General features: G+C 32.2%; 1 protein-coding gene across 4 annotated transcripts in view; it reads right to left on the minus strand.

Moving 5' to 3' along the window:
* Positions 1 to 10,533: 10,533 nt before the first annotated feature.
* Positions 10,534 to 17,799, minus strand: part of LOC131148533 (protein DOUBLE-STRAND BREAK FORMATION) — a 30,309-nt gene continuing 23,043 nt past the window's right edge. The window contains exons 4-6 of one of the 4 annotated variants that reach the window (XR_009135001.1): positions 17,624 to 17,765; positions 14,041 to 14,213; positions 10,534 to 10,661 (exon numbers count right to left, since the gene is read on the minus strand). Coding sequence is in view for 3 of the 4 variants with exons in the window: in XM_058098285.1 (XP_057954268.1) it covers positions 14,037 to 14,218; positions 17,624 to 17,765 (324 nt within the window). In the remaining variant the exon portion in view is untranslated. Of the gene's footprint in view, positions 10,662 to 13,842; positions 14,219 to 17,073; positions 17,199 to 17,623; positions 17,766 to 17,799 lie in introns of those variants that run through there. The other 3 variants (XM_058098285.1, XM_058098286.1, XM_058098287.1) reach the window with 3 other exon arrangements.

The raw sequence follows: 17,799 nt of genomic DNA on the forward strand, positions 1-17,799 counted from the left end.
TTGGATCTAATGATGACGCGGTTACTAACATAGCAAGTTGTGCTAACGGCTTCTGCCCAGAAGTATTTTGGCAAGTTATGTTCATTGAGCATTGTCCTAGCCATTTCTTGGAGTGTTCGATTTTTTCTTTCAATTACTCCATTTTGTTGTGGAGTTTTTGGTGTGGAGAAGTTGTGTGAATAGTCATTTTCGTTGCAAAAGTCTTCTAGTTCTTTGTTTCTAAATTCTCTCCCTCTATCACTCCTAATGTGTACAATTGACATTCCCTTTTCATTTTGGATTTTTCCACAAAAATGAATGAATGCATTACAAGTGTCACTTTTGTTTGCAAGAAAAATTACCCATGAAAACCTTGAGAAGTCATCAACATTAACTCTAGGGGTCTTGAGGTAGATATCATTTTCTTGGTTTTGAAAGAGGTTTTAACTTGTTTTCCATATTGACATGCATCACAAATTTTGTATTTTACATAATTGTCTTTTGGTAGGCCATTTACTAGTTCTTTAGATGAAAGTTTATGAAGTAGATCCATGCTTGCATGACCTAGTCTCCTATGCCATAACGAACAATTTTCATTAGTAACTACTAAACATTTAACGTCACAAGTTTTGATGTCATCAAACTCAATTGTGTATATGTTGGATTTACGTTTTCCTATGAGGATGGTTTTTTTCATTTAAATCATTTACTAAACATTTAGTGGATTGAAAAATAATGTTTAACCCTTTATCACACAATTGACTAACACTTAACAAGTTGTGTTTGAGAGTATCTGCAAGAGCAACATTTTCAATAGCCAAGGATGAATTACCTATTTTACCTTTACCAATGATTCTTCCTTTGGCATTGTCTCCAAATGTGACTAGTCATTCCCTTTTGTAGGTGAGAGAGAGAAATTTGCTTACATCTCCCATCATGTGTCTTGAACATCCACTATCGAGAAATCATTTGTTTCTTATGGAGTCGGTCTTCAAGCATACCTGCACACAGCATTAAGTGACTTGTTTTGGTACCCACATTTTCTTGGGTCCTATGGGGTTAGTGTTCTTAATCACCCATTTGTAATTCATGTTTTTTCCTCTATTTCCCCTAAAGAGACAAGTAAATCGTACATGACCTATTTTTTCACAATATAGGCAAACTTTATTAGCATGTGAGGGGTTTGGTTTAGGTGCAGGGTTTTTCTTTGATGTGGAGCTCCTTTTAGCATAAAGATTTGCAAATCCTATTGATTCTGAAGACGATAGGCCATATCCTAATCCTTCTTTGAAAATTCCAAACCTTTGAGCTCCAAGTAACTTATCAAAATTTTCTTTACCATTTGTAAATTTATAAATAGTATTGTTTTGATCTTCCACCTTCTTTTTCAATGTAGAGTTCTCTTGAAGAATTTTGATTATTTGTCTTTTTAAGCTTCCAACTTCCTTTTGAGAAGACTCTTTGCAATTTATGTACTCCTTAGTGAGCTTTTCATTTTCAAGACTAAAAGATGCATTTTCTTCTTTCAAAGTGTCATATGAGCAAATTTGTTTTTGTTTGCATTCTGAATGATTTTCTTCTAAGAGTTTGAGTTTCCTTTTAGATGCTTTTAATTCAATATAGAGTTTTCTACAATTTTCTTCTAGTTCTTCATAAGAAGGGAGATATTTGTCATCAAAGTTTACCTCACTTTGTTCGTCCGCCATAAGGCAGAAATAAGCAACTTCTTCCTCGATTTCTTCGTCCATTGAGGTCCCATCCAGTTCATCCCATTCGGTTGCGTTCATTGCTTTAAACTTCTTTTTGTCTCCCTGTTGATTGTTGCCATTGTTTTTGAAAAGAGGACAATCGGCCATACGGTGCCCGATTTTTTGCAATTGTAGCATCTTATGCTCGATTCTCCTTTCTCCTTTTGTTTGTCATTTCGTTTGTTCATCAGAAAATTCCTAAATCTTCTTGTAAAGAAGGCAACTTCATCATCATCATCATTTTCTTTCTCTTCTACGAGCTCTTTTTTTCTTTCCGACTTTTAGAGCAATTCCGGTAGCCTTCTTGGGTACTTCATCTTCTACAGCAGCATTTTTCTTCTTAATCTCATAGGTCATAAGAGACCTGATCAGTTCGTCAAGGGTGACCTTTGAGAGATCCTTTGCTTCTTCAATTGCTGTGGACTTGGCGTGCCAAGATTCCAGTAATGAGCGAAGGACTTTCTGCACATTGTCTTCCATAGAGTACTCTCTACCGAGAGCTTTTAGTCCATTTGTGACGTGTGTGAATCGAGTAAACATGGCAGTAATTGTCTCACCTTCTTCCATTTTAAACATATCATATTCTTTTACCAACATATAAATTTTTGACCTTTTTACCTGGGTTGTACCTTCGTATGTTACTTGAAGCTTTTCCCACATTTCCTTAGTCGTGTTGCATCCGCATATTTGGTTGTACTCTTCATCATTTACAGCGCAATAGAGGAAGTTCTTGGTCTTGAAGTTTAGTTGTGCTAGCTTTGCATCCGCCTCGAGAAGTTTTCCAATAGGTATGTCATCGCCTTCTTCGTTCTTGAAGGTGTAGTCTCCTTCAGTGATAACGCTCCACATTCGGTAGTCATAGGCCTGGATGAAGATTAACATTCGATCTTTCCATACCGGGTAGTTAGTTTTACAAAATTTGGGGGGACGGTCCACAGATTGACCTTAAGCAAACATATCCGCCATATTGATCTTTTCGCCTGGGAGTTACTCCAAAGTTCAGCGACTGGCGCTTTAATACCACTTGTTGGCCCGGTTGAGGGTCTAGAAGGGGGGGTGAATAGACGTTTCTCGCGGATATGTAAATTTTCTACAAACACAAAATTTTTTCCAAGAACAAGTGCATAATATCACAATATAAAAGTGCAGCAAATGGTAATGAATGAGCAGTATAAAAGAGAGATGAGAGAAGAGAAACTTAACACGGCAATATTAACGTGGTTCGGCACCCAGCCTAAGTCCACACCTTGAGACCAACTCAAGGATTCCCAAAATCCACTATACGATCCTCCTTCAGACAGAGAAGCCAATACATACAACTGCTCACAAAGAACTTCAACAAGGTACTCACTTAGAGATACCTTACAATGGCTCACAAAGGGTCTTTCTTTACATATAGTTGACAAGAGGTGAATACAATATTAAATGCTCCCTTTAAGCTGAGTATAACCACAATATCCTCACATTATGTCCTCTTTTTCAATGGAGTAAAAACAAGAGCAAGAGCAGCAAGAAGAGGGCAAGTGAGTATTAGGGAAACCCTAGAAATGAAAGCACAATAAATGATCTTAATAAGTAAATGAGCTTTCTTGGTGAGAAGTAAATGCAATAGCCCTTATTTAAACACCAAATGGGCGAGCTGGGTGTTGGAGAGTCGTTGGGCATTTATTGATGCAAGACAAGGGTCAAACTAGCCGTTCTGCTGCATTTAATGACCCCTCTAGCCCAACATTCGTCGACGAGATCTGTACTTTGTCGACGAGCTCTTTAGTGTATTTGTCGACGAAGCCCTATGTTCATCGATGAGTTGCTGATTCTGAATTCAGACAGGTCTCGGTTTATTTTCGTCGACGAGAACCCTGTGTTCATCGACGAGCTCTTCAATATATTCTTCGACGAAACCCTGTGTTCATCGACGAGTTGCTGGTTCTGAATTCAGGCAACTCTTGGTTTCTTTTCATCGACAAGAATCCTGTGTTCGTCGACGAGCTCTTCAATATATTCGTCAACGAAACCCTATGTTCGTCAACGAGTTGCTGGTTCTGAATTCAGGCAACTCTCGGTTTCTTTTCGTCGACGAGAACCCTGTGTTCGTCGACGAGGGGATGTGTTATACTCGTCGATGAAACCCTGTGTTCGTCGACGAGTCCCTTCTTACTTCTTTAGAAAAAATCTTTTTAAGTTCTAAGAAAAGTCCTTGTCTGTTTAAGGGTTTTTAGACACCTTAAGTAGCTTTACTTGTTTTTGTTGTGTGTGTGTGATATGCCAATTTCTTGCTCTTTATTTGAGTTACTCCATATTCAAAAAATTTACAAAATAATCTCTCTTACTTTCACACTCAGTATTTATAACACTTGCATATGATGTAGAGTCCATGAATGCTTTGAGTGGCTGAACTTTTGGTCATGTCACAAGTTGCTTCTGGCTTATTTGAAACTTATTTACTTTGGTGTCATTCTGTGCAGCTGATCATGACTAGAAAAAAAGGTTAGTAGCCTTAAAGAACTGCTAATGGGTAGTTGTCATCAAAACATAATTGGAATGAAAGACCCTTAACCACTTGGTCTAACAGAAAGACTTGGGTCTTGTAAAGCAGATATTTGGGAAGTGGATCTCTAGAGATAAGCAACAAGGCACGTTGCAGTTATCTCAGTCAAAGTACATCAGTCGTGTTTTACAGAGGTTCAACATGAGCAGCGCCAAGGCTGTAAATACACCGTTGGCGGGTCATTTCTGTATCTCAAAGGATCAGTCTCCCCAGACAAATGAAGAGAAAGACTTCATGGCTAGGGTTCCATATGCCTCGGCCATCGAAAGTCTAATGTATGCTATGGTTGGTACCAGACCGAATATTGGCCAAGTTGTGGGAGCTGTCAGCAGGTATATGTCAAATCTAGGGAAGACACACTGGGAAGCAGTGAAATGGATTTTGAGATATCTACGTGGCACTATTGATAAGTGCCTATGTTTCGGCAAAAGTGATCTGAAAATTAGAGGATTTGTAGATGCTGATTTTGCAGGTGAAATTGATCATCGCAGGAGCACCACCGGGTACATATTCATTGTTGGCACAATAGCTGTTAGTTAGATGTCACAGATACAGAAGATTGTTGTTTTATCCACTATAGAAGTTGAGTATGCAGCAGTGACAGAAGCCAATAAAGAGATGATTTGGCTTCAGGGTTTGTTAACGAAACTTGGATTAAAGCAGGAAAGGAATGTTTTATACAGTGACAAACAGAGTGCGATACATCTGGCAAAGAACTCAGCATTTCATTCCAGAACTAAACATATTGGATTGCATTACCACTTCGTCAAATCTATGATAGAGGACGGTGTGTTGATACTTGAAAAAATCCAAGGTAGCAGAAATCCGGCAGATCTATTAACTGTGGTGACTACAGAGAAACTGAAATTGTATTCAACTTCAGTTGGTCTTCATGCCTGAAGACATATTTTGAGCACATCATTTATTCATGATATTGGTTGAGGAGGCGTCTCCGTCTCCAAGTGGGAGATTGTTGTAGCTGGAGATAGGCTAGAGCCAGAAGCTGGAGACGCGTAAAGAGTTGAAAATGCGGTTTGCATTTATCTCCATTTATCTTGATTTTATCTTGATAGATGAAACCTTCCATTTGTAATTTAATATATTTAATTGTAAATTGATTCCAAGACCTATAAATAGAGCTGTGGAATCAATTTACAATTAAATATATTAAATTACAAATGAGAAGTTTCATCTATCAAGATAAAATCAAGATAAATGGAGATAAATGCAAACCGCGTTTCCAACTCTTCACGCGTCTCCAGCTTCTGGCTCCAACCTGTCTCTAGCTATAACAAATAAATACCATATGCAAGTCCCTCTTCTTTTCCTTAAACTTTTCCATTAATCTTCTTAAAAGACATATATAACTTTTGTGGTAAATCTCCCAAACATAAATCCAAATTCATTTTCTAAAACCTTTGTTTCTAACCTTAATCTTTGTTCAGCTACCCTTTTTCATAGTTTCATCGTATGACTCATAAATTTAATTCCACTATAGTTATTACAATTTTGAATATCTCCTTCATTTTTGTATATAGGTATTAAAATATTTTTCCTCAATTCATCTAAGATTTTCTTAATTTTTATAATTGTGTTAAATAAATTAGTTAACTATATAATTCCGTTATTACCTAAACATTTCCAAACTTCAATTGGGATGTTTTCTGATCTTATACCTTTTTCATTTTTCATCTTTTTTAGTGCAAACTTAACTTCATTAACTCAAATTTTGCGAATAATCTCATATTTTTAGCATTTAATTTCCTTATTTGTCAATTCTAAGTTAAGCCTTTGATTTAGTTTTCATTAAATAACTTACTAAAGTAATTTCATCATCTATCTTTTATGTTTTCGTCTTTAACCAAGACAATATCATCCTCACTTTTTATAATAAAAACAAAATTTATTATAATTAATTTACTTAATTATTCGATTTCAAATTTTACTTTATAATAAAAATTTTATTGGACATGAAAATTGAAACATAGTAAAAGTATTTTGCAATTGACTTTATCATTATTTTTTAAAATTTATGCATATTTTTATTTTAATTATATTTAAATTCATATGATCATTTAATTTTGAGTTTAATTTAAAAGTGTATAAAATGAGTAATCTAATCCCAAAATACTATTTCTAGATATTAAAATTTCTAACAAAGTTGCCAAAACAACTGAAAATCATAAATAAATAAATAAATAATATGATTTTCAATTTTTTGGCAAACAACTAAAAACCAGCAACAGAAACAGAAAACTAACCGCATATACAAATGCATTTTTATAATTTGTTTATTTATTATGAAAAAATAGAAACAAATAACGAAAAACAAAAAACAATAACCATACCAAATAACTCCTAAACTTTTAAAAGTTACAAATTTACAACTTTTAAAAGTTACAAGCTTTTTCTTCGATAAATTATTCTATTCCATTACGGTTCTCAAATATTACAAAACTATCAAAGCATTAATTCTTTTCTAAAAATACATATATATTTTCATTATTGTAAACATTTTTAGATATCTTACAACTTTTTATCAGTACTGAAAGTCAACTTTTTCTTTCTAACATACTGTTTATACGAGGATCAAACATTCTTAGCTCCTATCTTAAAAATCCTTCTAAAAAATCACAGAGGAAATCAAACTAAACATTAATATATAACTTCTCCTCATTGTGTAGCTTAAATCTCCTAAGCCTAGATAAAAATAAATTACTATGTTAAGTCATATAACGACATCTCATTCTATATAATCAATCATATCCTCAAAAATTGTATGATTTTAGATTTAATATAACTTAACAATTTCTTGGCATAACCTAAATTTGAATGTCCACAATAATCTACATTTTAACTGTCTCATCAAGACATCATAAAGGCTACAAATTTTGGAAGAATAATTACGTTATTGACTAAATGTGATGAGGAGGCCCACCAACACGTTAGGTTATAGTCGCCGCTGCATTTTTTTCTTCGACATGAGATATATGTGATAAGGACTGAACGCTAATACCAAAAGAGCTCAACTGGAAACTACTAATCCCCCTCTAATTGGTTATTTGTCGTTTGTGTTCTTTGTCCCTCCCATGTAGACTAATTCAAACTTTACAATTGCTTTTCCATTCTTTTATGGATGGCTGCATAGAAACCCAAGAGGGGTTCATATGGAACTTAAAGAAAAATATTAAGAATTGGGGAAAAAATTTTAAAAATTTATTTTTTGAGCAAAAAATACTCACCTTCCTGAGATTTGCCAAAAAGATAGAAACCTCCCTTGAGGTTTTAAAAATATCACAAAACTCCGAGGAGATTTCAAAAATGTCAAAAACCTCTTCTTAGATTTGCCAAAAAGACAGAAATCTCTCCTCAAAAAACTTGTATTTTTGTTAAATATAAGAAAATATTTGTGTTTTTTTGACAAACATCAGGAGAGATCCTTAAACTTCTTAAAACCTCACAGGAGATTTCTAAAATTTTTGAAACCTCAAGGAGATCATTACCTTTTTGCCAAATCTCAAGAGAGGCTAGTATCTTTTGCCCTTATTTATTTTATATTTAATTATCAAAAGAGTGAAAAAAAAACATATATATATATATATATATCAAATTAATAAAGAAAATTTTTATTTTCACATCTTAACATTTAATTTATCTCAATTTTTAATCATATTAAAATAAATTTTTAATTTAAAATATACCAAAGAAAATAAAGTGAAAAATGAGTTTCTTTCTTCTTCTTTTTTTATTCTTTTTCTTCTTTTCCTGAACAAAATTTTTAATCCGAACGAACCCATCATGTGACTAATCCAAATTAAAGAAAAGAAATGCGATGACTTAGAATTGGTATATGACATTATTGAACAACTTTCTACAACTTACATCATATTTGGTTTGGTTTTGCACAGTAAAAATAGCATTTCAATTATTTGATTGAAGGGAAAAAACATACTTCTCAATTAGCAACTGAAATCTAAAAGTAAAATTCTGGAATTACTATCGAAATCTCAATTAACAAACTTTGGATCTTAATTTTGCATTTGGGAGGAAAGATTTAGAGGTTTAAGTTTGAATGCGTAGTGAATTTAGATAAAATATAATATAAACTTATCTTAAATTTCTTGCAAAACCACACAAACTTAAGCCTATACCTCTAAACCCATGCTTTTAAACATGACTTAAAAGCGATTTTGTGATTATTGATTCCACTCACAAGAATTGAAATATATATATATATATATATATATATATATATATATATATATATATATATATATATATATATACATATACATATTGGGGAATACAAACAACAAACATATTCCCTTGTTGGGGCCAGCCCATGTGAGCAATACACGTGATAAATTTGGGGAAGGGAGTGGATTCAAATGTTGTATTTTTTTGGGACCAAAAGTCTATCACCTTTGCTGTGAATTGAATTCATCTTTACCCTTCGAGGAAGACTTGGAAAATATTCCAAGTGCTCAAATTTCACACATGAGATAGTTAACATGAAACGGAATTTTCAAAAATTGTGGCCTCAAGGGCTCGTGCCAATCACCATGCACGCGTATGGATTCATTCCACCATTTTTCTCCTTACAAACAATCATTAAAATGTATTGAAAAAACTATAAAGAAGAGAGAGGAAGAATATAACAATTTTACATAGCTTGCTGCAAAATTTCCATTAAAATGCAAACAAAAAATTATCGTAATGTTCTAATTCTATATAAATAGTCTCACATGCGAGACAGAGTCTACCAAAAGGGATAAATTTGATTTGATTTTATTTAGTTCCATTCAATTTTTATATACCAAATATGTCGTGTTAAAGATATCAAGGATACCAAAACTGGGTATATCATTAAGCTTATATAGACTTTACACCAGCATAACATGCAAGATATATATACACCACCAGAATACAAAGTTTGAAAATCAAATAGCCTAATTTGCAGAAAGCACAAGATTGATATGATGGGTTCATACCCTAATTAAAGCAGAAATTATGAGAGCAGATGTTTAGGTGTTTTTCATCACCTACGGTTTTCTCTCCACTAAATGAGGAGAGATTTTTGGGCATGATTTCCGACAAATTTCGAGTGATCATTCGAGTGATTGTGCATGATTGTGGCAGCCTCCATGTGTATATATATATATATATATATATAGGTGTGTGTTGTGAATGAAAATATATCAATGAAAAACAAGTTGAGGGAAGTGAGCTGTAGGCAGAGAAAGTTGTGAGGGTCGAGAGAGTTTTGAGTGAGAATTTTATCTCCTCCTCCTCTATATTTTCAAAAAATACATACAATAATTATATCTCCCATGGACATAAGCTAGAATTGACCGAACCACGTATATCTTGGCATCTTTCTGTGTGTGATTTTATCTATGATTTCTATCCAAGTTATCCCAACATGATATCCTTAACATGTAGTTAATAACTTTGAGTGAACTACCATCCGAATACGAATTGCATCTTAATTGAAAGCAACTACTTTCCAATAATTAGTTTTGAAAATTCCTTTTTCACTTAAAAATCTACCTATTTTCATAATTAGAAATAGAATAATCTAATGAAAGCTCTTTGGGTACATTTCATTTATATGTGTGTTTGTTTGATTCGTGAATTAGAATAAAATGAAAATAGAAAAGTTATGTATAAGAGTTCAAAATTATACAAAATAAAGTTGATATAGCATGGCTAGCTAGCTAGCACTAAATTAAGTATAGAAAACTTTGTCCTAAGTGGTCAAACCTTTTATTAACAATTAATCAATTTTCACAAAACTAGAAATAAAAAAAAATAACTAAACAATTTTACACGTTTTTAACATATATCTTAGACAAAACAGAAAATCACTTTAAGTCTTAATCAAGGTTGTTCACAACTGTCATTATAACTGGAATGAAAGCATCGTAGCTCTTTCATCCAACAATCCTTTCTTCAGATTTAAACAGAATTTTTAATCTCTTCCACGCAAGCTACGTGACCCAAACTGTTTGTGTAATATAATCATTTTTCATCAATCAGTCAAAACTCTGAATCCCCACCTCATCTATATATACCAATGCATGCATAAAATAATTAACAGTTTAAATTTATGTACCGCGAGCCAGTTCATGAGATCCGACATGAAGCTAAGATGCACCTGCAAATTATTAAGAAGAAACCCATTCCGAGAGAGATGGAAACTTAAAAGTATAGAAGTTGTGGAACCCGAAGGCCTACTGCATTTAATGACCTCCACATGATTCCAACCTCCCAATCTTCTGTTCCGAGGAAAACAGCTCTCTTTTATTGTGTGTATATATATATATATATATGCCCTTGTCTTCATTTTAATAAACCAATAAAGTATTATGCACACATATTTTTTCCTGCGTAATTAATGAAAAAAATAAAAATTATTCTATCTGGGCGAACTGTCTCAGATAAAAGCATAACCAAATAATGCTTATTGTTGAACAAGAACTTGTATCTTACCTTACCATATGAAAATTATACAGTTTCAATTATTGGTCAAGGATTCAAAAACACCATTTGAGAGTATGAATTCTAGAACTTAGATTTGAATATTTGGATGAATTTTGATTCAAATCTAATACAAATTCAAATTCAAAATCCCTCCCTTGTTCTTAGACATTATCTCTACTTTCTAGATAAAGAAGTTGTTTCTTTAGATTTGAACCCGTGATCAATGGATCATTAATGAGCAACCTTATAATTGATTTCGGTCTGCCCTCGTCTCATCTTACTGAATGGTGAAGGCGAAGATTAAAGTGTAAGTTTGTCAATCTTTTGGAAGGACTGAGACAACATCCTGTCATAAAAATTTAAATATATATATATATATATATAAACTATATGAGAGAGAGAGAGAGAGAGAGAGAGAGAGAGAGGAAAAGAAAAGGATGGGGAGCGAGGCGAGTAGGTGCATTCAATTTGAGTTCTAAGTTTCAAAGCCCTACAGTGTAGGAGGAAGAGGGCGGGTAGGGGACCCCGGGGGGGGGGGGGGGGGGTGGGGTGAAGCCTCGGAATCCTCCTTTATATTGTATGTGTTTTTTACTGCACCTTTTTTTAAGTGGAGTGAGGAGAGGAGGAGTGGGGAAAAAAACAGACATCTTTCAGCATCTATTGGGGAAAAAATAAAACATGCGTGGTCCGAGGCCAACATTGAATGCACTTAGTGATATGGAAGATTCGGGTATTAAGATATTGTGCATGCTTTTTTCAAACCTCAAAAATAAAAATTAAGGGTTTAGAAGGTTAGAGTTGGCAATATCTCTCTAGTAGTAGGTAGGGTGGATGAAGTGACAAAAGGGCAAAAATGCTCAAATGCTCAAAGAGGGAGCATGGTAAGAAAATTAGGGCAAGCACAAGCTACACTAGAGAAATTCTTGGGTAAATATAATCCACCACATGGTCGTAAATCAGGCCAGTAAACAAGCATCATGTCTACCTAAAAAAGTTGATATGTTGATTTTTTTTTTTTTTTCCTTTTTTTTTATGAAACCCGTAGTGGATATGGTGTTTCTTTTTAAGAACATGGAAGCAGTATAGGTCTATTAACATTTTGTTTAGCCACGTGCCTATAAGTGCATCTTTAAATTTTTGAATGAAATTTTAGATTTTTAGAACAAGTAGATGCATGACATTACTTTAAATTTTCATTAAACTTTGAAAATTACACTTAAAATTTTAGAATTTTATTGACCTCGAAGGGAAATCATAGGACCAGTGTCAAATATAGAGAGCACAAAAAAAAATTTATGGATTCCAAGGAATTATGTCCAAGATTTTAAATTTTGCATAAGTGTTCTAAGAAAAAAATATGCGCTGCAATCAAATTTAAGAGCTAAATTTTATAGCCATATTATCAAAAATATTAAAATATAATTCATTTTCTTTGAAGATGCACTAAATAATTTATATATTCACATCATGATCAAGAGTTGAGTTTAGCTATAAAAATGAGTTATTAAATTCCATTTGTTTCTCCAAAACTGTAACAATTTATTACTACGAATGTCATAATACTGTGTGACAAAAATATATTATACAATAAAATATGTTCTCATATATTTTAAAATATATTATAACAACATTAATAATAATACAAAATATAATTTAATATTATACTATTATAGCATAATAAAGTTTTATTTTTAGTAATAAATAAAGTAACATATTATTGTACTTTGATACTTTTATTATTGCATTACAACAAAACATAAATGTAAAGTCTTCAGCCTAAAGCATCTTCTTACTATTATAAAAAAAGAAATATATATTACTTTTTACAAAAAATATTTAGTAGACTTTTGTTCAACTAGTATATATTAACATAGGGCCAGGGTGCTGACATGGCAGAATGCTGACAGATAATAGGGCATTGACCTGACAAGTAACATATAAACATGGTCAACTGGTGGGACAAATGGTGAGATAAGTCGTGGGTGGTCCAGCAGGGGGCTTGGGCATGCCATGGCCATGTAGGAACCTATGCTATGCCTTTCTACCTTTGTTGGGAACCAACTATAAGAAACCTGCCCCTATTTAGTCAATAAATAAACAAATAAAATTTATTTAATATATAAATATATGTGTGTGTGAGCGCAGGCACATAGCATGAATAATTATAATCATAAAGTCACACTGTTGATTGACCAATAATTTTGAAAATTAAATATTTTTACATTTATTTACACTCGTCTTAGTAATGATGCCCAAACACTATTTAACTTAAAAAGTTTCAACTAATCACCTATGCTATCTACTTTCAAATATATATACAATTAACAACTATTTTACCTACAACAGAACTCGATTTTGCCTCTCTAACGAGCCAAAATAGGTTTAAGAAAAGTAATATTTTTCTTTTTGTGGTTGGTGTAAGATGAAAAGTAAGAATAGAAAATAAATATTACTATTTTTCATTCAAGCCGACTAAAGCCAATCCAATTAATTTGAGCAAATTAAAAGAAAAAAAAAAGTGAAGAATGATAGTTTTTATATTACTAGTTAGTTAACACCTAAGTACTTGAGAAGAAAGAAATACTGCAAATTAAGAGAGAAAAGTGATGACAACTCGAGATCACTCTTCTTTTCACCTGACTAAAGGCTTTGTTATTCAGCAGGGACAAACAACTACAAAAATAGTTGTTGAGGGCAGAATAAGGCACACAGAAGACTTTGGAATCGGATATCATCTTATTGGGGTAATTGTATTTGTTTCAGACCCTATACACACCACCCGTCACACCCTAGGAATTGGTTGAAATTATCAGGTTGATGACAGAGCTTAGATCCAACGAAAATGCTTGAAATCAGGTTAACTTCAAGTTAACTTTACCTAATTCTTTAATATTTAATATCTAATTTTATGGTTCTCACTTTTCAATGTTAGTTTTTTTTTTCTCTTTTTTGTCATTCTTTGGCCATGTTCCTTTTTTTTTCTTAGTAAGCACACTAGTCAGGAAGAAATCCTTCTTACCCTTTACCATTCATTAGTTCTCTCTCTCTCTCTCTCTCTCTCTCTCTCTCTCTATTATAAAATTGTAAGAAAGTTGACCTTGTGACTATTGGCCTAGCTCAAGACAAACAAAAGTGTGATCCACGTGAAGAGATTTGCAAACGAGGCGTGCTAATACCTTCAGTGGTGTCGTTTTTCATCACATTTGTTTTTTCTTAGTAGGATGCACGAGGAAAGTAAATCTCATAGCCTCAAAATATGACCATATGCATAACCCATCCTACCTGGGACCGCTGCAGTGAGATTTGCTGAGATGCAGTTTTTGCGCATTTCGCTTCTTAATTCCGTTTCTGAACAGAGTGCTTGCCGAGCACACTGCGTGTTGGCCAAGAGAAGAGCTCCTTAGGCTGCTGCTGCCGCCAATTTCTCTCTTTCTCAAGTAGTCTGCTGCCTGTGCCTGAACTGGAGATCACCAAAACAAACAGGCAACGGTCAAGTGATTAAGTCCATGAGACCCAAAAATCTTGCCCTGAAGCAAATCCTCTATACCAAAGATCACTGTTTTGTGGTTTAAAATAGCAAAGATCATTCAAAAATTATATATAAAAGTAGTGTGAATTAAGATGCAGTGAGCTTCATCCCCAATTATAATATTTAAATCGTGGTTTGAAAAGGAACCGTTAAGAACCGCCGCCTCTTCCTGTGGTCACCATTTTCAAAGAGAAACATAAAGAACAAGAAGGATTAAATGCATATTAGGGGACAAAGTAGCATGTTCCTCAACGATGCTTATCTCACTGTTGCACTAGCTAGCTATGACACGCACGGCATGCCTGTGATAAAAATTAACAGGATAATTTGAACTGTGAAAGAACATCTGATAATCATCTACCAAATTCTCCCCACCTCATGCAATATCGAGACCCTATCTTGTCAAGAACTCATGCTACATTTTAATATCCTGTATAAAATTATGTATTACCATATTAAAGTAAATAACAACACAAAAAGGTTCTTATGATCACTAAAGAATAGATAAGGAATACTTATTCATTTCATCATGAGAATGTCTTTTATAATCTTTACTAAATGAAATTAATGACAATTAGATAAGACATAACTACTATCTCTATTTCCAAATTCCTCTTGTTCTTAAAAATAGTTATTTCCTATATCAAATATAATATAAGGTTACGCATAATTTATGGAATATCTATTCTATGCAATATGATGAAAATGATGAAAACATAATGAAAATTGCATGGGGATTTAATAGTTTAGCAATGAGCCAACAATATAAAGGTGTGTATATTCAATTCAACATGCAATAAATATGAAATAAGAAAAAAATAGATACTCTTATAGTAAAATTTAAGATAGTTGTTGCTTTTTATTTACTTTACAATAATAACATAATTTTTTTGAAAAATTTATCAAAATTTTTTATAATGATCACTCTACTCATAAGAATAATGATTTCAAGAATCAAACGTAACGTTCATTTTATGTTAAAATCTACTTTTCATGAATGTTTTTAAGTGTAATGTCGAAAGCATCTATAAAAATATATCAATCCTCCAACATTAAGTTTCCATCTAGATGGTGACAAGTTCAAATATCATAAATTCATAATCAACTGAAAAGGCCTTTATCCAAATCATTTCATAAGCTCCTCCACGTCATCCTTCTACACAATAATCATCCCAAAAAAATTATTGACCTCATCCATCCTCCATGGCTACACACGGTGTTGCCAATAAAGGCAACAATGCTGGGTGGTAGGCTAGGCCAGCTTTTTCTTAACTTTTTCTTGAACGAGGAAATAATTCATAAGACACCATCCATTAAATTAAATATATTCTAAGAAAAAAAAATTTTGCTATCGGACCCCCCCTCGCGGTTTGATTTGACAAATTAAACCTGAAATTAAATTAAATTTTAGGAAATTTTTACATTCCTACATTTATTTTATAAATTTATGGGTAGAATCGTATTTTGATCGAAATACAATTCATGTAAATTGGGGAATCATTATTCCAGTGAATATGGGCTGAAATCAATCTTTACTCTATAAAATTAGATTCAATTTATAATAAAGAATGTTTTTAAAATGGTAAATACAAAAAATACTAAATATTATTATTACTATTATAAAAAATAATAATAATAATTAATAAAATTGCAATAAGGATACCATTTAATATTATAAAAATAATAATAACAACAAGAACAACATTAAAAATAAAAAATACCTAAAAATAATTGCAATAAGGATACCATTTAATATTATAAAAATAATAATATCAAGAACAATATTAACAATAAAAAATGCCAATCTAATTATTATTATTATTATTATTATTATTATTATTATTATTATTATTATTATTATTATTTTGAGGACAAAAATTATTTAAAAATAATAACTACTAATAATAAATACAACAAAAATGATATTTGTTAATAATAACAAAAAAACAATAATAGTAAAAAATGAAAAAAAAATTACTTTAAGGATAATAATTATTATAAAAACAATAATTACACTAATAATAATCACTATAATAAAAATAACAAAAAAATTTAATTATTTTACCATTATAAAAAAACTAATAATAATTACAATATCAATAACAATAAATAATAATATCTATTACTACTAAAATAATAATAGCAACAAGAACAATAATAATACAATATATAAAAATAATAATTATTACTTTAAGGGCAATAATTACTGCAAAAATAATAATAACTAATAATAATTGCAAAGGCAATAATTTTTATTACTATAAAAACAATAATAACAATAATAAAAAGGAAAAATAATTATAATAATTATTTTACAGATAATATCTTAATATAAAAATAGAAAATAATATTAACACTAATAAAAATCACTATTACAAAATAAAAAATAGTAATATAAAATTAAATAATAATATATATTAGGGGTTTTATGAAAAATGGTTTATTTTTTATTTTATTATAGAAGTCATTGAAAAATACCAAATGTTGGAAAGAAATTGAAGCTAGAATCTTACAAATTATATGTTACTAGCTAAACACATTAATTGCATTTCAAAAGCAATTTTATTGTTATCTTAATTTTATTCCTTTCTCGATTCTTTTCTTAGTTCAAATTCATTCTGCAAATGAAATGAGGGTCAGTTTTTCACCATGCATTTCAGGTTCTAAATCTCACGCGGCATCTGGCGCATTTCACATCAGTTTGACAGCACACACAAAGATCAGCTTTGATGGCCACAGGGACTAGCTAGGGAGAGTTGACCAAATATGCTGTGCCGCTTAGGATACCAAACTGGGGATTTCTTTGTCAGTAGTTCGGCATCAATCCTAAGTTCATCCCAGGTAATAGAGGGACACTAGCCAATGCTGCCCTACCATTGCATGATTATCCTCAGCCGATAGAAATACAATGCTGCAAGTAATTAGACATGACTTTATCACTTTGACTGGGGGTTTGCCTTATGATCTACTTGAAAGCTTAGCTGGCTATTGGTCAAGTGAAATTAATCTGGGATCATGATCAGGTATGGTCAAAAAGGAAATATAACCAACCCGAAAAACCTCGAAAATGACTGATCGGAATTTGTCGAGTTTTGCAACCTATGTTTAACTAGAACTGATGATATAAGGAGTTTACATCCTATGTTCGTAATAAGGTATTAATGACACAAAAAGGTTCTGTACCACAATTTAATTATGACACCAAACAGTGATCAACTATGTAAACAAGCAATAACAGAACGTGAAGCAGATGATGCCACAGCAACATCTGGTTCTGTACCAAAATTTAGTTACGACACTAGGCAGTCATTGACTGTGCAAGTAAACAAGCAATACCAGAACGTGAAGCAGATGATGCCACAGCAACATCCATTAATCTCTTGATTTTTTCAGTAACTTGCGTGTTTTCTGAACTGCCATCTGTTTCAGCATCTACACTATCATTCACATGAATGCATGATAGTGCCTTTTCACATGCCTGCACGAGCAAAAGTCAAAAGTGAAGGCTAAGA

The sequence above is a fragment of the Malania oleifera genome, chromosome 2 (assembly GCF_029873635.1).
Source record: "Malania oleifera isolate guangnan ecotype guangnan chromosome 2, ASM2987363v1, whole genome shotgun sequence".
NCBI lineage: Eukaryota > Viridiplantae > Streptophyta > Magnoliopsida > Santalales > Ximeniaceae > Malania > Malania oleifera.